This window comes from Zootermopsis nevadensis, unplaced genomic scaffold, assembly GCF_977971745.1.
Source record: "Zootermopsis nevadensis isolate Lab colony 2312 unplaced genomic scaffold, Znev_1.0 Znev_ptg000018l, whole genome shotgun sequence".
Taxonomy (NCBI): Eukaryota; Metazoa; Arthropoda; class Insecta; order Blattodea; family Termopsidae; genus Zootermopsis; species Zootermopsis nevadensis.
This window is the reverse complement of record NW_028259150.1, coordinates 1,162,984-1,189,805: the sequence shown is the minus strand read 5'-3', so window position 1 is coordinate 1,189,805 and position 26,822 is coordinate 1,162,984. Positions and strand designations below refer to the sequence as shown.

The following is a 26,822-nucleotide window of genomic DNA, read 5'->3' as shown; positions in this document are numbered from 1 at the left end:
TGAAAAGTTCTTTAATGTAAAATAAAATAATACCAAGTTATGTTAATCAAGCAATTATATGTATTATTTGAGGTTTTCACAGCGGTGAATATGAAGATTCCTGTCTTCTGGGTTGTTGCGCTGTGTAGTCTGGTCGATGTTAACCAACGTTTAAGAAGTCATCAGGGCGATCGCCCTGATGACGGAGGCAGTATGACCTCCGAAACGTTGGTTAACATCGACCAGACTACACAGCGCAACAACCCAGATGACAGAATTCTTCAAGAAATTATATCATTTCTATTATAAATACCACGTATTTGTGATTTAATTTGTGAAGTTCTGATTAATCTCACGAAATCCCTCGAAATTGTGAATGTTAGTTCTAACGTGAAGCAAAATCGATTTTCGAGATCCACAATCCGCCACTTAATTCGGAGAAGACAACTCATCCCAGTGAACGAGCCACGACACAATAAAGCCCTACAGATTTGATTTACTGATGTAATGGACCAGTGATGATGACGCTCATGACGTTATCCAAAGGTCGTGGCTGCCACATTCGTTTGTGGAAGACGCTGAGCGCCATGGCGCAGGCAGGGACCCCGACAGAAATATTGCAGAGTGGGCCCGAGAGCTTCGCTGTATGGCGGGGGAATCCCCATAACATATGGGTCTCCTTTCCAAGCTTACAAGGCGGGGAGAATGTTTTCTTCGGAAAAACTACTTCATGTTTTTATTCATTTCACTTATGATAGCTCATTGCTCGAAATGTCTTTATAACATCAGAATCCTAGCCGATGAAATACAGGAATCTAGAATATTAATGTCATTGCCCCTACGTCTTCGTGACTACTTAGGCACCAAGATGGCTCGCTGTGAATAAAGACACTTTTATTACAGCAGAAATATTCTGGTAACGTTAAACTGCAGTAACTATTTGCTTTACTTTGTTGCATTTTGAGGTGTAATGTAGTATTAAATTCTGATACACTGTAAGATCTTATTCATGGCTTGTAATAGAATTTCAGGATTTCATTGTGGTTCAGTTTTAATGTGGAAACTTTCCGATCGCACCTCGTATACTGTTCCTGGGTGATGGCACACTGTACAAGTAGCTTGTTTTGCCTACGTTTCGGAAGTCACTGTTTTTACTATCTTCAAGGTTTTGTTACATAAGCAGTTAGTTATATTTCATGGTATTATTCTAGTACACACTGAAAATATTATATTCACTAAGCATTATTTAATTTGTATTAATCAGTTGTTAAAATGTGTGAATTAATAATAGCAATAGTCTCGGGAAGACTCCGGAAAATTGATGATGTTGTAACTGTTTCGCTAAAACTCAATTGTATTGAAACCATTTAATGTGCATTAATTGCATCACTAATTTTATGTCAGTTCCCCACATTTAACTCGTCATATTGTGGTCGAAAGTTTCTTCAATCGAACTTTTACTTTCCTGTGCAACTTTCCAAGTTGTATTCAGTATCTCATAAAACTTCGTAATGTCACTGTAACTTGGCATTTATTTTCAAACACCGTGTGGTCAGTAACTTGCCGTAGAATCATCACCGCAGCTACGAATTAGCGTCGGTCAGGTACGAAATAACGCTGTTCAATTCGTCTTTCAGCAAGATCGACTCAACTACACGCGCCTGCAACAATGTTACCTGTATAAACTTTATTTCCCATTGTAACAACTACACTACATCGTTCGGTATATTTCAAACATAACTTACGAGCACGCTGAATATGTACTTGTATATGTTAGTAAGAATGGACTCTGTTATATGTATTTGTCTTGTTTCGTCGATGACGTTTTGATCAAAGTTCTTATCATAATCTGACATTCATGATATTAAAGTGTCATCACTTCACAAAAGTAATGTTTAAAACATAAGTTGTTATCTTCTAGTCAATTCTTAGAATTATTAAAATTATGCAGTAAGCGGAGAGATTCAGTTTAGTCAAATACTTATTCCTGATAAAGTTGTTATATTCATTTCGTATAAAGTCTGTATTACAAACGAACAACTACAAAATCGCGTAATGACTTGACCGTTATCATTCATGTAAATCATTTTATTACCCAGAATACTGCATCAATGTTGTAAAAAAGTCTGACAGAGATAAATTGTTCAAGATACGTACGTTACTCTGAAAATACTTATCCAAGGTCGGCTTTCAAACTTCCTTTTTACCTGCAACTCTTAACCAGTAAATATATAATTTACACACGTATGTAAACTGCGGAATGATTGTATTCTACAGACTTGTGTTGCTAATGATTGTAAGGGTTCATGATATGAACTATCATAAGAGTATCACCGCATTCCGTGACGTCACGCAAGCAAGGTTCCACGCCGTCCCTATCACGTGACCACCCTCCCCTTTCTTCAGATATAACAACCACTGCTGCTGCGACTGGCGAAATAGTGGACTATATTTTGTCGTCGTGGTTTAGCGTGACAGACAGAGAGAGGCATGTTCACCGTACTTAAACATCACGTGACTTCGTGGCAGCCATCACTGACGACCCATTACAGTGCAATACACTTGACATCGAAACTGAAAATCAAATTGGTAAAATTTTCACACGACTAATGTCACGCACCTAAAGCACATTTTTATACATGCGACGAGTAATAAAAAAAATTAAAAGCAGTTTTCTCTCATTTTAAATTAGATCTGTAGAGAAATATCACGAGACAAAAAACGAGGTTTTGGCAGCATAAATCATTTTCGTTGTATAACACAGTAGCAATATTAATTAAAACATGTAAGTAAACCTATTGTGTTATTCCAATAATGTGACAGGATGTAAATATTTAGGTAGGTGAATGACATTAGGTCATTCAAATGGACAGTTCAGATTGGATTCCCAACATTTCTGAGACAGATTTTAAGGGAAGCCAATAAAGTTCAAGACACTCAAACTAACTGTCACATATGTTTCTCAGAAACTTTTAGAAATTATATTTAGATGTATTTCACAATAAATCTCTCTTATGCATGTGACATGTTGCTCGTGCTTCAGGTGAGATATTTTTGGTAATGGCACAGCTTGACAGGCATCGACGTGGGTGTTACGAATATTTATAACAGATTTAAATTGATAGTGAAAGTATTAAATTGTTTAAATTAATTTAAATAAGATATACTAGGGACATTTCTTGATCAAGATGAACTGTAGGAGGCCCATTACAATTGGTAATTTTTTGATTAAATTAGCAACTATCAGCTGCTCGATAATGACTCGTATCGGGTATTTAATTAGAGAATATCGGACAGTGTCACTAATTGCGAGAGTATATCTTGAGAAATGTTACAAAAAGTAAACTGCGCCTTTTTACTTTGCACTTCTAAAGAAGAACAAAAAAAAATGTGTTATAAACACAACTGGCTTTACATCCTGTTGCGTTTCTTCTGTGTTGCACATTTACTGATTCGTGCGAGGTTTTCGTGGCAGTTAGGACGATGATGTCTTTGTTCTTCGATTTGGTGTCGTGTAGGCTCGTCGGTAAATGCCAATGGTTCGGAGAAACGTGATAGCATCGCCACTTCAGCCCTGAAGACGGAGACATTTTATTCTCCGAAATGTTGGCATCTACCGCCCGGTCTACACGACGTCAAAATCCACGAAAATATAATCATTACAGATCATTTTACCTCTTACATGTTACGAGGTTGACGAGAGGCGACGAAAGGCAGGTTTTACTTGATTTATGATTTTTTTTCAGGTAGCATTTATCTCTGAATGCATATAATATTTATATGTTCTTCCTTTGCATTTAAAACCATTTAGTAAATTAATATTAAGCTTTTAAACAAAATTTGTTAACAATAGCTGGTGAATGGAGCAAAATTTCTTATTCTTGGCCCATATAGAGTAAAATTCCTAATTGTATTATAATGGGGAATTTGTATGTATTGAAAATAAATTTTTCATTGTAAGATTTTAGGTTTTGACAGCGGTGAGTACGAAGATTTCTGTCTTCTGGGTTGTTGCGCTGTGTAGTCTGGTCGATTTTAACCAACGTTTCGGAGGTCATACTGCCTCCGTCATCAGGGCCCTGATGACTACACAGCACAACAACCCAGAAGACAGAAATCTTCAAATTTTTCATGATCTACCATTTATATAACGTACGGTCAACAAAATCGTGAAAATGAAAAAAACATTAAAGGAAATAATGTAGTGACTTAATTTTGACCCCGCTTCACTTCTGTGACTGATATTTTGGTCATGAGCAATTTATGCGTTTTTTCTTTCATGTAGTCAACACGATATATTCGTAAGAATGCATGGGCCTTTATTTAGGCTGTGTATACACACATCTCCGTGTTAGTTTATCTGACTGACTATACTTCGAAAGCATGCATACCGAACCCTTCCACCAACTAATTAGCGCTGCTGTTTCTTACACGGGAGATACCAGGTTCATATCTCGGCTCGGAGACCAGTTATTCTAACTGAGGTGTTTTATAGTTTTTCCTCTGTTTGCCCAGGCAAATTCTAAAATCGTATCTTAAATTAGGTCATGGTCTCTTTCTTCCATATCCTTCCAGATTGTCATTAATCATCCGATCGCTTGACGCTATATCTTCTGACAACAACCAACTAACTAGATGGCTTACCGGACCCGAAGGTTCATCACCGAATTAACCAAAGTCCTCCATCGGACCCTCTCCTGGGCCAACAAAATCCTGTCTCCTTCAACTCCTATCTCCCATAGATCCCGCCTGACATTATCTTCCCATCTACGTCTAGATCTCCCCAGCGGTCTCTTCCCCTCAGGTTTCCCAACCAGTACCCGGTGCACACCTCTTGTCCCATCCATGCGCGCTACATGCCCAGCCCATCTCATTCTTCTCGACTCAATCACCCTGACAATACTGGGGGAGGAGGAGTACAAATTATTATGCAGTTTTCTCCACGTCCCATCGTCTTCCCTCTTAGGCCCAAATATCATCCTCGACACCCGATTCTCAAACACCTGCAATCTGTGTTCCTCCCTCAGAGTTTTGTATACTTTAATCTTCAGTTTCCTAGAAATCAGACGGGAAGACAAAATATTTTGAACTGAGAAGTAGCAAGCATTTCCAGAATTTAATCTCCTCCTAACTTCCTCATGAGTGTCATTTTGATTTGTTATTGTTGTTCCCAGATATTTGAACTTTGTAACCCTTTCAAAGGACTTATTAGCTACCCTAAGGTAATTTTGCCCGCCTGTCTTCTGATGACGAGATACTAACATGTACTTAGTGTTTTCTGAGTTTACTTCTAGCCCCACCTGCCTACTAGCCTCTAGTAAAACTTCTGTGTTCCTCTTTATTGTATTTATGTCGTCCCCCAATAAATTAACATCATCAGCGTATGCCAATAGCTGATGTGTCTCATTCATCTTCTGACGACATCGTTACATAAATTACAAATAAGCATAAACAAATGCCAACCGTATTACATGCTAAAACTCAGATTTATAGATGTGGCACCAGTATAGCGAAACTAAAAGTAAAATAAGTTTAGTAAAATTGTTCTTAGTGACTTCCCATATAAATAAAGACCAAGCAATTAACTAAGTCAATAGAGTAACGTCTTAGAAAAGCTCATAGTCGCTAAACTAACTAAGAAATTCCCCGTCTCTTGTGCTACCCGAAGGTTCAGTAACATAAAACACGCACAATGGCCTGTCATGGAACCATATCCAGTTCGGAACCTATTTAAAATAGAGCGTTACACTGTACTAACCGCCTACCTGCACCGCGATCTCCCTTGTGGTGTCTTATTTTCAGATTTTTCAACTACAATCTTTATATAAGAGTATTTCTCGCATTTCCGTGTCATGTTTCGGCCTACTCAAACACCCTAATTTGATTTATCTCTAAAAATAAACTACTATACAAATATGACACTTCCTTCTTTTGATTCCAAGGTCCGATCCCTAACAAGGGAATTGTAAATAAGTTGTCACCTGAAATTCCAATAATTCGAATCAGATATTTGTATTGTATCTTACAGTTGTCCTGTTGCAATAGAGTATCCAGCTAATAGACTTATCTGTCTTTCTGACGATCCTTTACATTTCATAATATTAACAAAATCTGCAGATGTTCTGCTTCACACAGTTTCGTTGGGCTTATAAAAATGGTGCTTCTCTTTAAAATATATGAATTACGCACATAACTCCTGCCAGCATTCGGTGGACCACCATCTGCTAAATTCTCTCAGCTTGCTTTTCTTGAAACTGGTAGCAGTGTCGCTGATGATGAAAATATGTTTTCGACCTCTCTAAAAAAACTTAACGCTTCGAGTCACGGTTCAGGGGAGGTTAAAGCAAGGCGTCGCGTCATGCCGTACTGCGCCTTCTTTAATTACGCGGGCCGAAAATGACGTATGGCACAGCGCCTAAATCGACATTGCTCTCACTGGCAACTTTGGTAGTCTCAAGAAAACGGCGTTCGATAAACAATGCAAACCCGTTTTATCTCTTGGCCTAACCTCAACAACTCATAGTGACATCTTCACGGAAGATAAGTCTGTTCGTATTCTTTTGATAATGAATTTAGGCCAATAAATTTTAACTTCATAGTAGTTTCGTTGTCCCTTTAAAATCAAGTGTTGACTATGATAATCATACATTTTTGTAATGAATAATTTTGCATTTTGTCCACGGAGTGCATTACGGATTTCGTATAATTCTTAAGAGTATACAGCAACTATCTTACATCGCTGATCAACCGTTATTTATACTGGAGAAATGCGTTTTATTTGAAATATGGAGAGAATTTTTAAATCTTAATATATAAAATTGAAATCGTGTGTATGTACGTATAGACGCTTAGAGTGCGAGAACAAATGTAACAATTTTCACAAAACTTGGAGTGCTTATTTCTTCAGATTCGAATGAGACTTTAGAAAGGTCAGAACTCCAAAAAAAATGCCCTGAGTTTGCGTCCAGTGAGGGCAAGTTATGTAGCTCGGAAAATAAGCACGAAGGAAGAAGTTTTCTTTTTCGACAAGAAGATTACATGAACAAAGACTACATAATATTAAAATCTCTCAATCGTCGAAGTCCTGTGAACATGATTTTCTTACCTCGGAAAACAGGCGTGATAGAAGAATAGGGCCTAAAACAGACGTGTGTTATTCGGCGCAAGATTAACAAGAGGAAAGGCCATAAACTTGAAACGGTGTCCTCGGTTCTAACCATGGAAAAGGTGGTTTCTTCAACTCGGCTGCTAAGCTACATAGACGCTGCGATCTCGACGTAGAATATCGCAAAATAGTCATTTGACAATATTTCCCTTTCTCGAACTAAACTAACGTAATAGAAACTATTCCAAATTAACACAACTTAAACTAATCCAAACGAAACCAAAATAACCCGACCAAAATTAAAGTAATTAGCCTAACCTACCATAAAAGAACCTAACAGTAGCCAATAAAACTTTCACGTAACGTAAAATAATAGATCATAAAAAACCCAACGAAACCAAAACAAATTCTTATCAGTCCACCCTAAACAAAAATAAACCATCCTAGTGTGAACCAACAAAAACTTAACCTAAACCGAACTAACACAAACAAAGAGAAAAAAGAAGCAAAATTATGCACATCAGAGCAAAGGAAAACAAAATTAACAAAACCAAATCAAAAAGAAAAATAAACCATGATGAAACCTAATCTAATCCAATCCGACCTAAACAAACAAAACATAAAATAACATAACACAAACCAACACAAAAATAACCCAACTGAACTAAATGGAATACATCACAGCACAATACAGCACAAAACAACTCTGCACAGCCTGGACCCAACGTGACAACAAAACAACAAATCTAACAAACCCTAACGTAAAGTAACGTAAAATAACCTAACATGGTGCAACCTGAAGTACCTTAATCTATCTCAACATAACATAAAAACAACCTATGATAACATAACATAACCTAACCCAACCTAAAATAATGTAACCAAACACAACCTAATAACCTAAAGAAACACAACATAACATAATCTAAACTAAGGTAACATGACTTAAACTAACATGAACTAACCCAGTCCAAATCAACCCCAACCGACTTGATCTAACCTGAACGGATCTAACCAAAATTAACTTAACATAAAACTAACCTAATCTAAAATAGGGGGTAAGGGGGGAGGCTATGAGTGCATACAGAATTTTGGTAGGGAATCCTTCTGTAAAACACCACTGGTTAGACCAAGAAGGAGATGGGTGTATAACATCAAGATGGCTCTTCGGGAAGAAGGCTGTGAGGATGGTAAATGGATGGAGTTCGCTCATGATCGTGGTTGGTGGAGGGCTTTGGTGGTGTTGGTGTTCGACCTGAGGGTTCTGCTACCAGGGAGTTAGTTCCTTCAACTAGATATAGACAATTTGAATCTTGAAATTTTCTGAGCAAGTGTTCGGAGTAAAATTCCTTCTAAAGAGATTTAACAGCCTTGGTTGCTGCTGCAGTAGTTGTGACTGAACTTATGCTATCGACACCTCGTGATTTGTGGCCCGAACCAAGGAAAGAGAAAGGGGCCGAGACATAACCATGTGACGCCACTCGCGATGAAATTGCCCTAACAACGAAAAACCCACGGTAATGCTAGTGTGGGGTGTAGAACATTCATTTATGAATAGCACTTACGTAGCTGGGATTAATTTTTTCTGTTTGCCTACACAGGCATTCGTGTGTTAGTTTTATTTCTGGCTACACTGGTTGTTGTGATATTGATAGGAGGAGGAGGAGGACTGGCTAATCGGAACGTCTAAGATTATTACATTTTATTTTATTTTTATTTTTATTTATTTATTTAGTGTTCTGTCTGACGACAGGTCCATATGAACAGGATCCTTCCATCCTTGTCTCGGACTGGGACCTGTTCATATACGTTCTTGGCAGATGATCCAGAAGTGGTTTGCCATTGCCTTCGGGCACCACCGGGAATCGAACCCGAGACCCCAGGATTACAAGGCCAGCGTTCTAACCGCTAGACCACCAACAACAAAAATTTCCCTTTAATTAACGGCAATGAGTCAGCATAACCGTTGTCTCACATTTTGTATTTCTTGATGCTTTACTGTTCCTTACTTTCTCTCTCACCCCTTTTGTGTTTCTTTCTTACCCACTCGATTGCTGTGTAAGCATGTAGTGGCCAAGGTGGTGGGTGAATCACATGCATTTCTTACATCATCCTCATGGTTCACAAGTTAACTACTCTAGTTTAATGGATTCTAGACGTTTCCAAGATTAGCGTTTAGCCCTCTGATTTCTGAATTTAGTTGTGTGGTATTATTATTTTATAACGCATAATTAAATTACATAGTGGGCCTGTGTGAGATTATCATCCCAATGAAAGACTGTGTCAGTGATAATTCGGCTGTAATTACCAAGTAGACCAACATTGTTATGAAGTGTGTTATAATCTATTGCGTGTATGTTCGCACGATGAAATTAATACGTAATGGTGAGATCTGTCAGTCCATCCACACATTTTACTTATGAAACTAAATAACTACTTTAAAGTGTTTGGGCTAGTTGGTTAAATCCGTATCAGTCTAGCTTAATTCTAATTTGCGGAACTTAATCACTAATAGCTTTATCGATTACTTTAAAAAATGCTCATCGCAAAAAAGTAGGCAGCTTGTTTATCGTAATACACGGGAGTTATTAAAATCTTCAACTTTCATAACAAATAACTTCGGCATTGAAAATATGTTATAAACACAATTTCTGGCAGTTTTCAGTGTGATATTTGTTATATGATTAGCTCTAAAATAGTATATTTGTGTCTACAATAACGCACTTCGTCTAAAATAAAGGAACTGATCTGTTCAAAATCGCAGAAGGACGTACTTATAAAATCCGTGAGCCCAAATAGAGCACATTCTTCAATTTATCCTGCAGTAAGTACTAATATGATCGCAGTGTTACTGGCAATAGCTCTGTGTTAACTGCATATTTTCGATGTGTTATATCTTAAGACAGAATGCAATGAAATTCAAGATATCCATCCATTTCTTGTGAAATGAGGTCTGACTGACACATCTCTCCGTAGTTACACATTGTCTCTGCTACTGTCAGCTGTGTAGACAAATCACGCCTGGTGTTGGAAGGAATCTGTGGAATGTTTTAGAAGGCACGAGGGATGAGGATAAACTGAGGGGCGTAGAAGAAGAGTGGTGGTACGAGCCCCGGAATGTGACAGGTATCACAAGGATTCTTGGCGAAGGTTTAAGAGGTGAAGGGGGTGTTAGTGCTGCGGGGACCGGGGAAGAAAGCGAAATGATTATACTCAACCTACAATGTCTACTCTGCGCCCTCGAAATGTATCATTCCGCAGCGTCTTTGTACGAGACACCTGTCTGTTAATTAGTGGTATGCAGAGACATGAAAAGTTAATATGGAGGATAATCAGGCAAGCGTGGAGCTTGAGTCGAAGAATTTGTGGCTGGAGTGACGTGACTTCATTTGTCTGGATTCTATCATCATGGTGAAGTGCGCATTAAAGGTGGGAATGAAGAGTCCTGTAATAACACTGCGTTAAGAATGTCTCAGTACCTGGAGATTGTTATGACTGCATGTTCGTGGTTTTGTTTAGGCCCTTTAAATGAGTGTTTAGGTAATACCTCAAAGTAGTCAGTGGCCGCTTCCTTCCGCATCTTCATGTATGTTAACGCGAACGGACGATGGAAAAAGTCCTGACAGTGAAAAATCTTAAGTGTAAACTACCGTCTTCAGAACCCTTTAGAATTAAAAGAAGAGATGTCTGTGGCGCTGGTACTGTAACTGATGCATCCACCTCCGAGATGTGTTTAATGAAGTGGATGGAGTTAATGACTCATTCAGGTGATCAGTTTTAGTAAATTATGATTCGGGATTATTTTCCTTAGACTTATAATAGGTAAAATAGTTTTCTTGTTTTTGTTCATCGTCTAAATTAGGAAAATGGCTTCTGCTTCCGCCTTTACGTAAGAGGGTGAAGAAGGCATAGCCTCTCTGTTAGCCCCGTGGTTGAGTTAGTCTCAGACCTGGTCTGCAGAATTGTTACACGACGTATAATTTTTCAATCTTGTTATGAATAAATTACGTAACTAAGTTAACCCTTTAAACAATAGTGAAAGCCACAAGTTATGTACCACCTACTTCAACATTCTTCATACTTTTAGTCCATAGAGTTTAAGGATTTTATATGGTTCTCTGAACAAACAGCAATTATTTTCTTACGCAGGATCAACCAGTTAATATTTTTATTCGAGGAGATACTTTAAGTAGGAACTGACTTTTGACATATTATTTAGATTAACTTTATGCTTTAAAGATATTGATCACTTCAAATGGTTGAACAGAATGTCATCAAAAGACAGACAATATCATTGTGGGACATATAAGGAACACATCATCAAACAGCCATAGCTTGAATAAAATTTATGGAAATAATAAATTCCTTGAAGCTCACTTTTCATAATTTTGTCTGATCGGTTTCAGTAACATACTAGTTTAAATGTTGTTACAATTCGCCCACTAAAAATCGTTAATTTAATGAAAAGTTTCTGAAGTTTCTTTCTATGTGGTCTATTATTTAGAGAAGTCCTAGTTTCCCATCGCCATTCTAATTTAGAACGTCCTAATTGATTGAATAACAGAGCCTCCGGACTTTTTATCCCCTTCCCCTTGTAAAATATCTCTCCACCAAATTGTTATATCCTCTTTGTATATATTTTTTCTTTTCTTTTTTATCGTATTTCTTCGTCTTCCATCTTCCACTTGGTTCATTCACTTCATCAACAGAGCACTTCTATTCTTTTTCCTACCATGATGTGATTTACATGTATTAGCAAAGCCAAATTTTCCACAACTTGCATAAGAATTGAGGAGAAGTAAAGTGGAATGAGGTAGGAAGATGGAGGAAGAGTGAGAGAGGTTGGTGGAGTGGAAACACGCCTTTCATCTTCTCGTGCAGAAAAGGAGGAAGACCTCATCGCAAAGTGAGAGCTGCAGGGAATAGGCCTCCCCCCCCCCCCCACTCTGGGGCAGGGAGCTGATGAATATAAGCCTGAACCCCCCCTTCATATACATACCCTAGCTCACACAACACTGATGCTGGACTAATTTACTCGGGTTAGTGCCTCATATAATGTATGTTAGGGCACTCTTCTTCTTTATGATAGGGGGTGGCAAAGGAAACGAACTATTCTGTTGTTACGCTGTAAAATTCAAACGCCAAGACAAAGAATTTGTATGTCCTCAGCTTAGTTTAACTTCAAGAAAATGCTACATCATTGTTCTTTAAACTTCCATCGTATATGACACAAAGATTCAAGTATAAAATTATTATTTTTGTCCAGCTGACTTCTAAAGCTAATCACTTTGCTGCAAACCAAGAACAGAGACTGGCGGAATTAGTGCCTTAAAATTAAACTCCATATCGAAAAAAGAAAGTCTATTCATTCGATCTCTGTGTTGGTAATTTTTGTTATTCATTTTAATCAAGGTTTGTTGCAGATTTGTAGAAACAGAAAATTTATACCGTCAGTGTAAAAGCCAGTCACTTCAACCTTAACAGCACAAATGTTATCTGTAACCCAGTGCATATTAATTCGAATGATAAGTTATACTCCAGATTATTTCCTTTTGAGAATAGTTTCTATAGGCATCCAGAACATTTACATTTTCTTTATTTTAAAAAGTAATTTTGGAGATGTGGAACACCTCGGTTATCATAATAAATATTTTACTGTTTATACATCTAAGTGCCGGCCGTAGTGGCCACGCTGTCTGAGGCATTGACCTCGTTTGCCTGGTCGCTGGGACCGTGGGTTCGAGTCCCACTCAAGGCATGGATGTTTGTCCGCGTCCTTTCTCTTCCATTCTGTTGGATAAAGACTGGCCACTGAAGGCAAGGCGAAACCACCGTGGTACTTTCGCAAGTAACAACCCCGTAATGCTACGAGCCACACAGTCATCAGCCTTAAAAATGAGGACAGAGATGGTCCTCGAAACGTCGGCGATTGATCACCAATTAACACGGCTGATAGCCCGAGAAGACTTTATTAAGGTTTGAAACATGTTTTAAAGTCGATGAGTAGTCGACTGCATGGAGAGATATAGCACCATTGATTCCACGCAGACTTGAATGTCCACTTCCGGAATAAGTCGATAGGCGACGTTCCTTGTTGATCAAGCTCCACTCCGACCCCATTTCTTCCCTCTACTATTTTCCCCTTCCCTAACTTCCTTCTGAAAGGAATTGAATCCTGCTAAAATATTTAGTCCAGTCGTTGAAAGGAAAAGAACGTGTTTTCTTAGTACAGAAAGCCCGCTAGTGTAGTTGGTGGGGCGCGAGTGGATCAGGAGGAAATAGGAAGTTGGAAGTGAATGAGAGAGGGGGTGATAAGGAGAGCTGCCGGGAGACGAGATGTAATGAGCCGGTGTAAAACAGAGCAACACATTTCACCTCCTCCCTTAACCCCACTATCACCTCCGTCCCTTAAGTAGTAGACGTCAGACGGGCACCTAGTAGCGTCCTCTTGTGTTCAGTAGTGTAAGAGAGTTAAGATCCCATTCGCTACGTTTCAGGGACTCCTAAATTATCCCGCCTTCTCCAGTTGTAGGACTGGTGGCAGTGATGGTAGTGGTGGCCCTGCTTGTAGGATGGTGAGAAAAAGACGGATGAGATTTTGCTTTCCTTAAACTCCACCCCCGCTACCCACCACTTCTGCCTTCCCTCCACTTAAATGGCGTAATCCGTCCGGATTTGCCATTCGGCCTCTGATTTAGCAGCCCGCTTGCTTGTGCCAACTGAAAAAGGAGCTACAGAGAGAAAAACGTGATAATGTCTTAAGCCTCCTACTGCTTTAGCTTAAGGACTGAGTTTTGGTTTAAGTGAGGAGGTAGAAGGAACATGGCAAGGAATAGGGTGGGAGGAGAATTTAACTATAAGGGGATTCTAAAGCAGGAGCTCAAAGCTAGTAGCAGTAGTTTATCTAATTTCAGACAGTTGCTCTTCAATGCCATGCGATTCCTTTACCTTTATCGTCTTTCTCTACGTCCGCCTGTCTCAAGTCCTTCCTTCTCGCAAGGATGCTCCTGCAACTGTTTGTCTATCTTAACATTGGGCTATAATTTGTAACATTTTCTAGCAAGGATGGTTGCTGCGTGTCTACTACGTTAATTTACAGGCTTAGATGCTGGACTAAACTGTAATTCGTGTTTTGAGTAAGTGTTTAATAATCGAGTATGACTTGTGACGTATCCCGTAGGAGAAGGCGGGCTTACCAGCGCTGACTTTACCAATGTCCGCTACGATGAACCAAGCGCAGGAAGGTTAATGAATTTCTGACATGGATATTGATTCTGTCTTGAGTCTGTTGCATTCAGTTCGAAGTGAAAAACCTGGCTTTGAACTGACTCTGGAAATTTATATACCTTTTTGACACCAAAATTTTGTATGAGTGTTTTATTTTTTAATAAAATACCTTAGCTTTTCTAGTCGAAATGCATGTGTAAGATTATTGTGGATCATCAGCTAGTCGGTGAATAAACAGGGCATAAAATATAAATAAATAAACAAGTTTTTCACTTAAAACAGAAATCAACGAGTAATAGAACTCTTAAAGTTCGAAGAATATGGGTAGAAAGCATGGTTAAGGAAAAAGAGTCTATAATAAGATATGCAGAAAATAATTTTTACTGATGGTTCATGAAACTGGATCTAATACATGTGCTGGTGTACGAATCATTGGTAGATCACGGCTGTTAAATTAAATTGTCTGTTATTAAGAGATCCAAGACTCCACCACCATAATTTATTATACCAAGTTTAAAACAGTTGAATCACATTCACATCTTCACGCCGAACGTTTCCAAGAAACTATTTTATGTTAAGGTTGCTGTCCCCTGAAATGTCGCTTCGTGTAGTCTGGTGGACGCATGCCGACGTTTCAGTCGTCAGGGAAATCCCATACCATCACACATGTCTCAAAATTCTTTAAATTTCTTCAATTCTGTTGCAGATGAAGCAAACAACCGACAAAGTTGCACGTATTACCTGAATTGTGCATTCTGCGAAGATCAGTTTTTCGACACCAGAACTTTGATATTTAATACAAAGACATATCAAACACGAGAACCGCAAGATCGTATTGCAAAAGGGATTTAAGATTTAGAGCTTAGTGACTCTCACAGAACAAATCTCCCACATTGAACTTTTCCCGTGGACTGGAATCCTTGAGCACGTACCATAGTCCGAAGTCTAGAGCATTCGCCGCTAACTTCATTACCGAAAAGTAACTCATTTTTCTTCCGAGCTGCATTATTTCCCCACCACCTTTCCTATTCTTCAATTCCCACGTCTGCTGCAAGATTTGATAAAAGAAACAAGTGTAATATATATAATTTCCTCTTTTTTTCTAACACACTTGCATTTAATGCCGAGGTTAAGATTGCGTGGCGTTGTACCTTCACTTTTCCACACATCTTAATTGCCTGGTGCTTAATTAAACACAGAGGACTTTTATGTACCTTCTAACCGTATTCTGATTTATCTTTTCGTAGAAGTGATATTATCGTGCGTCCTTTTTGAAGACTTTGACGCAGTTGGAAGATAATACTAAAGTTTATCTTAAGTTGGGCGGGAGGGTGTAGAAAGGATTCATTTGTCTCGAGATAGGGACCAGTGGCGACTCTTTCTGAATATGGTAATGGACCTTCGGATTATGCAAAAGTGGGGAATTTATTGGCTACTGAGCGGCTGTTGGCTTCTCAAGGAATCTGTTCATAGAATCGTTTCGTAGGTAATAGTCACAGTGTTGTTGTTGTATATGACGCTAATTTTTATAATTAGAGATACTTACATTAAACAAACTAATTTCACAATCCAGCGTTTAGATCTAGGCCTGCTTTAAAACTATTGATTTACGTGAGAGATCGGAAATAATTATTTACGATCATAATTTGTCTTCTGATCGATGCACAAGTTAAGCAGTGTTATTGCTGTGATACACACTTTTGGAACACGTTAATAACATAAAACACACAGCTATCGCACGGTATAAGGCAGGGGCGTTGGACTTTCGAACACCATGATCTTGAATTCTTGAAAGAACTTAACCATTTTTATTGTCCAACTTCATGAAGCAAATTCCCTCGTGGAATCCAGCTGCGTGCCCGTGCTCACAAAAGCTCGCCACTTTCACTGCCCTCAGTCATATGTTTTCAGTCCACACATTCGTATCCTTTTAATTTAAAATTCATATTAATATTATCCTCCTATTTACGCCTACATCTTCTAAGTTTTCTATTCCCTTCATTTGTCTCCACTGAGATTTGTAGTGTGCATTTTTTATCTCTCACATGCATTCTACACTCCCCTCCTATTTCGTCATCCTAATAATTCTGTATAAATTTGGCCTGCAATATGTGATGTTCGTCATTTTATATCTCTCTCGAGCCTTATTTCCTTTCTGCCTCATAGGTTCAAATGTTCTCTTCAGTATCCTATTTTCGAATATTCTCACCATATGTTTGTTCTTCAAGACGAGAGATCAAATTTGAAGCTTTTATAACAAGAAGCAAAATTATAGTTTTCAACTATGAGACGGGAAAATAAAAGATTTCGAATTTAATCGTAAAAAGTACTTCCGACCCTGATGCGGTCTTGTTCTCTAAGCGAATATAATTTCAGTTTGTTATTGTTGTTCGCATATGCGCATTTAATCTTTTGTAAACTGATAGTGCAGGAATTATAATTCTCAGATAAATATTTGTAACACGTGTGTTTATAAAACCAAGTAAAGACGAAGCAATAAGTACATAGAGCATTTGTCGAGGCTCATAATTGTTACGTACCTAATAAATATGTACTTCATTTTTTCAAATGTTGGTGAGAATTGCGAAATTCAACATTTAAATAACAGCTACCTCAGCGATCAATTTGTTTATATATATATATATATATATATATATATATATATAATTATTTGAAGTACCTTTCATTTAGAAATTTTATCATTATTGCCACATATTAAAATATATAAGCAGTGTTAACTTATCCATAATCTGCATCTGTATGTGCTACCTAAAACAAATATTCCACGCGATAGCTCTGGTAAGTAGAGTATATTGATCCTTAGTCACCATAATAAAATTCTCAGTAATATGATAAATATTTTAAATGTGTTATTATGTTGGCATATTACACAAATCTTGTGTATATTTTTAATCACATCATTCAAAATTAAGTAACTTACTTATAACTATTAAATTCAGTGGCTGTAGTTTGTTAAATTAATTTAGTGGAAAAGAATGTCCACTGATAGGCTTATGTGAGTTTCAGTGTGTATTGTTTGGGGTTCAAATATATAGAAGGTCACATATTCCTCGTGTGTACAACATAATGATGAAACTTAACAGTAGTTGCTTGAGAAAGTAATAATTACAATTCCTTTCCTCGTCATCAACGCTAATAATACTGCACTTCAATCCAGATACATTATTTCTTCACTCTGAAGTGATTAGACTAATGGCTTCTCTTATTCGACCTCACATGAAAATTATCATTTGCGACCTCCTCCTTCCTCTAGCTTACGTTTGTAATTCCCTCCCTTGTTTTATTACTCGCACGCAACGTTCTTTCCTGTTTTTTATCTTCTTCTTCTTCTAACCCTTTCTCCCGTTCCCCTGAACCTTGTGCAACCCCTCTACTTCTTTTCAAGTGACCTTAATTTCCAACGTGTCTAAAATGTCAACACCCTGTCTCTCTCGTCATTACAATTTGATTCGTTGGTGTTCCCCTTGTGGATACTGTATAGCGCGCCTTACCTTATTTGCTCTTTAATGAAGGCTTTCTGCGTAGCCCGGCCAGCAGCGAACAGAAAGTGCTAAGCGACATACGTAGAACGTGGAATACCTTTTCCCCATCCACAAACAGCGGTGCATTGAAAGCATTAGGAACAGGAGACCTTGCTTTTATCATAAATCGATATGTACCTCCTGTGTCTTTCCATTCTGAGCAATGCTTTTGCATTAGGAATGAAATTACAGGTTTTAAAGTAAGGTTAAGTGCACATTCATGCTTGAATGTTCGCGATGGCAGTTAAAATTATGGCTTTTCACATAGACTATAAATCATAACATATTTGTCAGTAAACATTTCTTGTGTACTTATTATCATATTTAATGTCAATTCTGATTCCACTGAAGTGATCGCTAGTTGGAAATTCAAAAACGTGTATGTTTTCCGTACTTATCTAAATGTTTTACCTTCTACTACAAAAAGGAAACACGATTGCTTTCATAAATATTAGATCTTTATTTCTTGAGGTCAACCCTTATAGATATTTACAGCCATAATCAAATAATGTCTCTTAATTCACAAATCTTTTGCAAAGTAAAAAATGTTCAAAGAATCGTTATGAAAACTGAAAAACTTTTGGGGAAACAATATTAAAAAGGACCCATATTGATTTATTTTATAGATTTTCGCTTTCTCTCGAGATTTCTGTCTCGTTCTGTGGAATATTGGATTCTATTGTAGGGGGTTGTCTTACTTGGTTAACGAAATGACTCATGTCTTAATTCCATTAATTTCTTTAAAATTAGTCAAGTCCATATTTTAATAAGTCAGTATTTAAAAACAAAGTTTGAAAGACATTGGCGTAGGACCGAGATGAGATGACCCGAAATTGTAATCAGCTCATATCAGTTAAAAATTTAAACTTTCATCAATGTAATTTTAGCTTTCGAATTATATAGTTGTAACTTTATAATTATAGTACTCTGAGTAATGTAAACTATTTACTCGTAGACTAGAATGGCTTCATGTCATATTCTACTTATTTTTTTATTTATTTCTTTGTTAGCGTTCAGTCCAAAAGGGAAAAATATATAGATATTTCGGAAAAACGTATAACTGGCGTTTTCCACTGGCTAGCTGAGCCAGATAAATCCTGCATATAAGCTTAATTCATGTTTCCCTGCGATCCACTTTAATACCTTTTCTGACCTACTCCTTCTTCTGAATATTCTGTATTCTTCAGGTTTCCCAATAAAAATTTTATAAGAATTTCTCATCTCTCTCATGCTCGCTACGTATCCCACCCGCTTCATCCTCCTTATGGTGAAATAAGAAAATCCTTGGAGAATTTAGGGAGTTTCTGAAATGTTACTTTCCGTTTACATGAATTAGAAATTATTAGTTTTCAGTCATTCTCTCTTTAATAGTGACTGAATCTAAACTGATTTTACTCCGAGACAAGCCAAATGTCGTAGAAGGAACCCCTTAACTGAGGACGGAGGTTGTGATACGATGGTGCTTGGTCAGAGTTATCGCACACCTCGTGGGGCGGTGACAGACGAGTACGGAGCAGTGGTGGAATAATTATTATAATCCGTGGCGTAACAGCCCTCTGAGAGCCAAAGCCGACTAGCTGGCTGCTGGCCTCACGTTCACATGCTTAAGCAGAGGTGAACGATCATCCAACCAGATATAGGGTGACGTGTGGTCAGCACGACGAAACCCCAGCCATTGCTAGCTTTCCTGACCGGATTACGCTACCCGTTGTAGCTCCCCAATTTCCTCACGATGCTGGGTTGGTACTGGTCCCATACACTGATCGAAAATCTCATGAGAAAATTTCTTCTCCCCCGAGACTCGAACCAGCGCGCATTCCGTATCCCCGGTCCGAAGCATGATGCCTCAGATCGCGCGGCTACGGCGCGGGACGGAATAATTATTAGCAGGGTAAAAACGAAGAACTCGGAAAAATACCTGCTAGTGCCACTTCGCCCACCAGAAGCTTACTTCATATCACTCGAAACTGAAAGCAGGTGTGCTGGATGAGAAGTCTACTTCTAGCCTCCTGGTCTATACCACGGCCTTAAGAGAGTGATTGAAGTTAGTAAATTTAATTGTCGTCTTGGAAGGAAGGATGTCAGTAAGATACCTTACAATACGGTTCGTTGTTAATCTTGGTCGTTTCAAACATCAAGTAATAGAGAAAAATTAGTATTTAGAGAATCGAAATTTCTTGGACAATAAACATTTTGTGAAATTGTAAAATATGTTTTCTTCTTTTGGTGCTGATAAATTTCTGTTGCTGAAAGAAACATAGATGTTGCTAAATCAGGGACCTTTATCGTATTTAAGTCAACGTCTGTGTGGTATTTGGCGAGAAATGCTACCCTAACACATACAGTAAGTTTTGCCTTCAGGGCCTGAAAGGGTGCGGGTGAGGAAACCCTGCAGGTCAAGGAATAAAGGAACTAAAAATCGTGTCTACTGAAATGCAGAAGAATATATCTTTGCTTGTGGTACTAGCATACTTAGGTCCATTGATAGAAATTAGCTCTTTTTAACGGACGCCACGGATTATGTTTCCTGCACTACACCTGAAAACGAGGACAGATCCAGTTCTCGAAACGTTACGTGTTTTAGGACAAGGTCCAAAAGCTCAACTATCCAGAACTTCATAGGCAGCTTGTGTTTTACAGCTGCGTGATTTAATGCACTGAAGTATTTGTCGTCACCATGTCTATTGTTGAATTTAAACTTGGATAATAATACAAAAGTACACATCAGGCAATTTAAATGCGATGCCCAAGAACTCTGTCAGGTGAAGTGGCAAAAGATTGGAAAATATATTGATAGGTGGATGGATTGATTGATAATTTATACAAAATCTGCTACATAAATAATATTAGCTGTGATTAGGACCTGCAAAAATACCTAAAATATTTATAACTTAAGCGAAATGGAAAAAGAGACAGTTCCTGTCTAAGATTATAAGGTTCCTGTGGCAGTGAAGATGTTGACTGTAGTCTTCTTGGTTCCAAAACCGTGAGGTTTAAGATGACTGATCCTCAAAGATGGAGGAATATGATGGTCTTAAACGTTGGTAATGACCTGTGAGTTTACATAACGTCATAGCCTGAAGATAGAGGCGATACGATCCTCCGACACCCTTGTGTACATCCACAAGACTACATGGCGTCACAAGGCAGGAAACCACACTGGTAAGCTACAATCAATAGAGAAATTGACTGTGGTACAAAAGGCAATGTTTTGTAAATGAAAAGGGAGACAAATAATTTTTTTCATTGTGAAAGATCTTTATGTTTAGGCTGGTTAAACTTGTGTAGCGGGTTTGGCCTAGGCGTACTTTCTACAGAAAATGAAAATTGCTGTTTAAAATAATATTAGGCAGCTGAACTGGCAATAAAAATTTCATATTTCTTTTTTAATCAAGTCCTTGCGACGAGCTTTAGGTCGTTTTTTAATGACTCCGGGGATAGAACCGCCTGGAACACGTGGCAGGAGTCCGTCATTTGTCACATTTTTCCTCTGGAAACGTTCAGAATAATCCAATAATTAATTCTGCATTCTGGATTACTAATTAAACTGAGATTTTCTGCTTTCATAATATATAAAAATAATCGATGTATCGATTTAATGGATTGTCTACAAGTCGGGTTTTCCATTCCGTCAGAAGATTTAATCAAGTCGTTGTTCGCAGTAACAAACCGGAACATCTGTAACTGTCATTTAGATGAGAAGGCAAGACGCGGGCGAAAAGCTGGTACAAGGAAGGGGACGAAGCGAAATGTGGGAGCCTCATATCCGGATTACAAATTCAGAAACATGAAGCAAATTGCTCACACACACATCTGACGTTACAGAAAACGGAAGACGCACTGAAACCTAGTCATTATTTAATCACAATAATTAAATTGAAAAAATGTCACCTTTAGAAAGTTGTGGGTTAGATACATAAGAATGAACACAGCGGAAGCTGCAATTTTAACACAATGTGTAGAAAGATAACTGCGCTAATTCTCACAAAACCACTAATGAAATGCCGTCTGATTACCCGTTTCAGTTTTATTTTCAGGTTAAACCTCGTTTCGCCATGATAATAATTCTCGAAGTCAGTCTTTAAGATACGTTGGCATTGATTGAAGAGAGAAATATTATTCTCATGTGTGACTTAATCAGAAGTTAAGGGGTGTTATTCTTTTATGATGTTCAATGATACGTATCGAATTATCAGGCCTATGATAATATTCGGGCAAGAGATATTGATATGAAACGTAAGCATTTGTCGAATTTCTTCAAGCTAACATTCCATCGCACCTAGACTGAAATATGCAGACAGAGAAATTCAGTTGCAACAACAGCAACCCGAATGTTATAACCCCACACAGAATTTTGCAACAGACAGCAGTTGTAGTTTGCTTCTCTCTCTTGCTTCGTTTCTCCAGCATTCACCTTCCGTCAACAGCAATATATTGCTAAACAAGGCTCCGGGCCGCCTCCTCCTGCCTGCATGCGCACACGGGAAGTTATTAGCTAGCGGTTCCAGACGTCCAGATTAATTCTCGTGATTAAATTTCATAGAGCACCGAGTAGTAGGCAACCAGGCAAGCAGAATGGCAGTCAGGCAGGCTGAGGTACGGTTTCTACAGTCTTTGACAACCACAGATAATTTTCGGTAAACTTGTTCGGATATAGTATCTGGTCTCAGTATAATTTCTTTCAAAAGTAGAAGTTGCAGCTTGAATATTGGGTAGGCGGTCAGGATGAAGCATGGTTCAGTCTGCGAGTAGACGTCTGTAACTTTGGAGTTCCATGGGACGAAGTCATTGGACATTCTTAATGTGTGTCTTGTAATTGATTGGGTAAAAGTCAGGAACTCTGGCAAATTCTTAGTAGAATATTGAATCCTTTGATGATTCTTTAAAGGTTTGTGACAGTACGTATTTTTTTCTCTATTGAATTCGATATTCTTCATCTTCTTGGGTATACTTGACATCATGGCATTTCTGAATAAGCATGTTATAGATTAACCTCTCATAATTTGAAAATAAAATCTTAGGCAATGAAAAGTTTAAAATAATTAATTACATTTTTTAATTGTAATGTCTGAAGAATATTTATCATTGTGATGTTCACAACAGCCTAATAGTGGATCTTCTTCTTTCAAGTCCGGAATTCTCTTTGACATTTTGTGACATGCTAATTTATGCTGCTGTCAAACCGCAAACTGGAAGACCATACCTTGTCGGCTGTTCGACTTGTTATTATTGTCGTTAGTGACCTTTCATAGTATTTCTAAGCACTTACATCAATTATTATAATTGTACTTTAATATGGATTCAAAGGAAAGGAGTTGTTTTGAACCCTGTAGAAAGTTACAAGTTGGTGTTTAGTGTTTTTCGTAAAGAATACCAACAGGAGAGCTATGAAAACATTCAGGACATCGAAATTTTGTATGTTGAAAAGTTTTTGTTACGTTTGTAGTTTTTTACGAGAGAGGACAGAAATATTTCAAAGAGCACGTGAGAAGTGTGATTCGTGTAGTAACTTTGTGTGTAAAATGTTCATAATGATTGCTAGATACACATCAACTTGTGCTAAGAATTCTTTTAAGAACTACGTAGCTTAATGCTTCGTAATTTGATAAAACAATACTCTAAGGGCGTTACTTATTATTACTTTCGAATTGTTTTATATTCCTGTGTGATTTGTAATGAGTAACATGTTACTTTAATGCATAATGTAAATGCTTTAGCATAGTTTATTAGTTTATACCACAGGAATTCATATAACATTTCTGTACGCGAATTTGAAAGACAAAATTTTAATACATTACATAAGTTAATAGGCTTATTTTATATTAAAAATACCTATGGTATAATGGTTTGAGATCCCCTTTATATGTTTCTCATTCTCTTCTAAAAACGCCCCCTCCCATCCCGCATCAACCCACTGCTCTGGTTACATTTACCACAGTACACTTGCACCTAAGACTACAACTTGGCGGCAGGCTCGTATCGATATAGATTACTGTAGACTTTACGAACAGACATGCACTGTACAATAGGGAATAAATATATATACTTCTTGGTTGCAAAAATGCCGGGGCGTGCTATGATGTTCTGAGCCTCTTTCAATAACAATAAAATGTTTCTCGAACATCCGAATATATAAAAAGCCATATCATGGTGATTTTCATTTGTCGGCAGCGTAAAATGACTTGTCGATTCAAACTGCTCCTTTTCATTTTTCCTGTATGTCGCCTCCATGCTGCACACAGCGATGTGGCACGAGGCATATCTCTCCGAGAAACTTTTTCAAAAGTTGCGTTAAAGGAGAGAGAAGGAAAGAATGAGCCTCTCTGTATGTATTTTTATCTCTTCCCTCTTGAGGCAAAATATTAATGAACGCAATCTGTGCCCATTTCAGGTCAAATGCGGCTTCTTCAACTTCATCTTCTACCATTTCTTCTTCTTCGTCTTCTGATTCCCCCACCCCCGCTACAACTGCTGGGTCTACAACACTGCATCTGAAGAAACGGAAATTGGAAGTCGCTACTCCAGAAACGAGCAGTAAAGTTGGAGGAGGCAAAGGAAAGGTACAGCAGCCTCATCAGTCCAAAAAGAACTCCCAACCGCAACAGAAGAAAGAAGAAGTTATGCTGGAAGCTGCTGCTGGCGGAGGAAGTAAGGAATGTGAAGGTGCTGGGGCGGCAGCTAAGCGGAGGAGGAAAACGTTACGATGCAGTGGTGAGAGTACGGACGAGGCAGAGGCCAAAGCTGCAGAAGCAGACTCCAGTTTTGGACAGAAAACACCTGTCGTTCTGCCTCAGAAGAAGCGCGCTTTACCATCTAGTAGCGGTGCCTCGCCTGTTCGCAGTCCAGCGAGGAAGTCTGCCAAGGCAGTTACTTCTTCCAACGCTGCAGCATCAGACGAGGCGGTAGACGACGAAACCCTGATAAGAGAGACTGAAGCAGCTTTGAAAAGTCTCTCAGGAAGTTGGCCTGGACCTCGTAGTTCTTTTTACAACCGTGGTATAACAGAGCACGAAGAGCGCTTTGAGTCGCCAACTTTCGAAAATCTTTTTGAAGAGAAGAAAATTAATAACAAAATGTCACCGTCCTCATCTTCATCTTCGTCGTCCGGTTGCAGCGAATCCTCGTCGTGTTCCCTCAAGGATGTCATAACACTTCGCGGTCAGCAGCCCGACGGTAAAAGTTCCCGAACAGCAACAGACGGGAAAACACCAGGAGGAATGGCGGCTAACACAACAGGTTCCAGCAATCAACAGGTTAAACAACAGTCTGATGGCAGCAGTAGGTCATCATCTTCATCAGCAACGAAGTCACACTGCAAAACAAGACCCCAGGATCGAGATGTATCTCAGCAACAATCTGCTTATCAAGAGGGGAATGATTTGGAGAATCTGCTGAAGATTGAGAACGAGTGTGCTACTATACAGTCTCAAGTCGGGAGCAGTGTATCTCATGCACAAGTACAGGACACAAGAAGAAGTAGCGACAGTAAAGGCATAAAAGACAAGCATTTGTTGCCCGCAGTAAATTCCTCATCAGATGCAACACCTTCCTCTAGTAGAGGAATCGAATATGCGGCAACTTCAAGGTATGAACCAGACTTCAACGAGTTGGTCGATGATTCCTCCAACGAGCTTGAGATTGACATGTCCGACCCATCAGGAGACAAGGAGGACGACGATGACTCGGACCGCAGCAACAAGACAGAAGACAGGCAAAAACGAAAGGAAGACAACGTAAATCTGAAAGATGTAGCTGCCATTTCGAGTAGCGACCAACAGACTTCGTCATCTTTCCAAGATCGCCAGAATGTGTTCGGTGCTGCATCTCAACAACAGCGACAGTTTCAGCCGAACAAACCTTTATGCACCAGTGCCACAGTGACCGGCACGATGTTATTAACTACATCCACATCCTCCCCTTCACCTTCTTCATCCGTGTCCTTCTCCGCCACTTCCGCATTCCGAGCTATCAACAGCAGCCAGTCATCGAAAGACACAGCGGTGTCACTTCGGTTACCTGCAGCGCCATCTTCTAGCATAGATCTTCAGGGTTCAGTCGGAGGAGCGATACCACCAATAGGACCCTTTCCTGCTTCGGCAACATTTGTTGGATATCCAGGATCTGTCGGTCTGCAGGGTCATGATCCTGAAGGTGGGGCTGGTCATCCACATTCTGTAACGTCATTGGACGAGAAGCACACTGCAGCAGCCGTATGTCTTCTTCAGCTGAAGACAAACACCAAGGAAGAAAATGGCGAAAAAGGACAGGAACTTGCTGCAAACGAAACAACGTCGCTTCCTGGAGCAAAGACGTCTTCGGTATCGGTTGCGTCACCAGACGCAACTTCCTCCAAACAGTACACCATCTTGCAGCCGGCTGGGGCAGGATCGCGGGCTGCCACAGCTATTCAGGATGTGAATCGGGAAGGTGTGCTCAGCGTGTCAGCAGTCAGTAGTAGCAGCAGTAGCAGCGCTTGCAGTAGTGGAGGCGTCCCTGTGGCGCCGCTACACCATCAGCAGTCTGTTGCTATCAGTACAGCTGCCGGCTCTGACACCATCGGCACGGCCAAAATGACCCCCGAGAGGAGTTGCTCTTCTGATATCAACCGCTCTGGACCACTGTCTCCATCAGGCCTCAACAGGGGTGAGTGCAAAATTTAACTCTTGCCACTAAAGATTGGGTTTGTCGTAAATGGTGTCATACGCGACGACTGTACAGAAAACGCCTATGTGTTACTTAAATTTCCTGTGTTAGGATTCCTTAGAAATTAATTAGAATAAACGGTTTGGTCAAGGAAATCGACCTCAGGTTTTCTGTAATGCGGCCAAGTGATTTGCACTCTTGCTTCGGAAACCAGTGGTTCGAGCCCCAAACCGGAGATCGGCTACACTGACTGAGATGGTCTTCTTAATTTTCCTCGCTCATCCCATGCATAGGATGTTAAATTAGGCTGCAACTGCATTCTTCTA

At 39.0% G+C, this 26,822-nt stretch overlaps 1 protein-coding gene across 12 annotated transcripts in view; it reads left to right on the top strand.

Moving 5' to 3' along the window:
* Positions 1 to 26,822, top strand: part of LOC110827484 (uncharacterized) — a 703,936-nt gene that overhangs the window by 598,589 nt on the left and 78,525 nt on the right. For all 12 annotated transcript variants that reach the window (XM_087351037.1, XM_087351034.1, XM_087351035.1 and 9 more), the window contains one exon: positions 24,245 to 26,496. In XM_087351037.1, the coding sequence (XP_087207163.1) occupies positions 24,245 to 26,496 (2,252 nt within the window). The remainder of the gene's footprint in view (positions 1 to 24,244; positions 26,497 to 26,822) is intronic.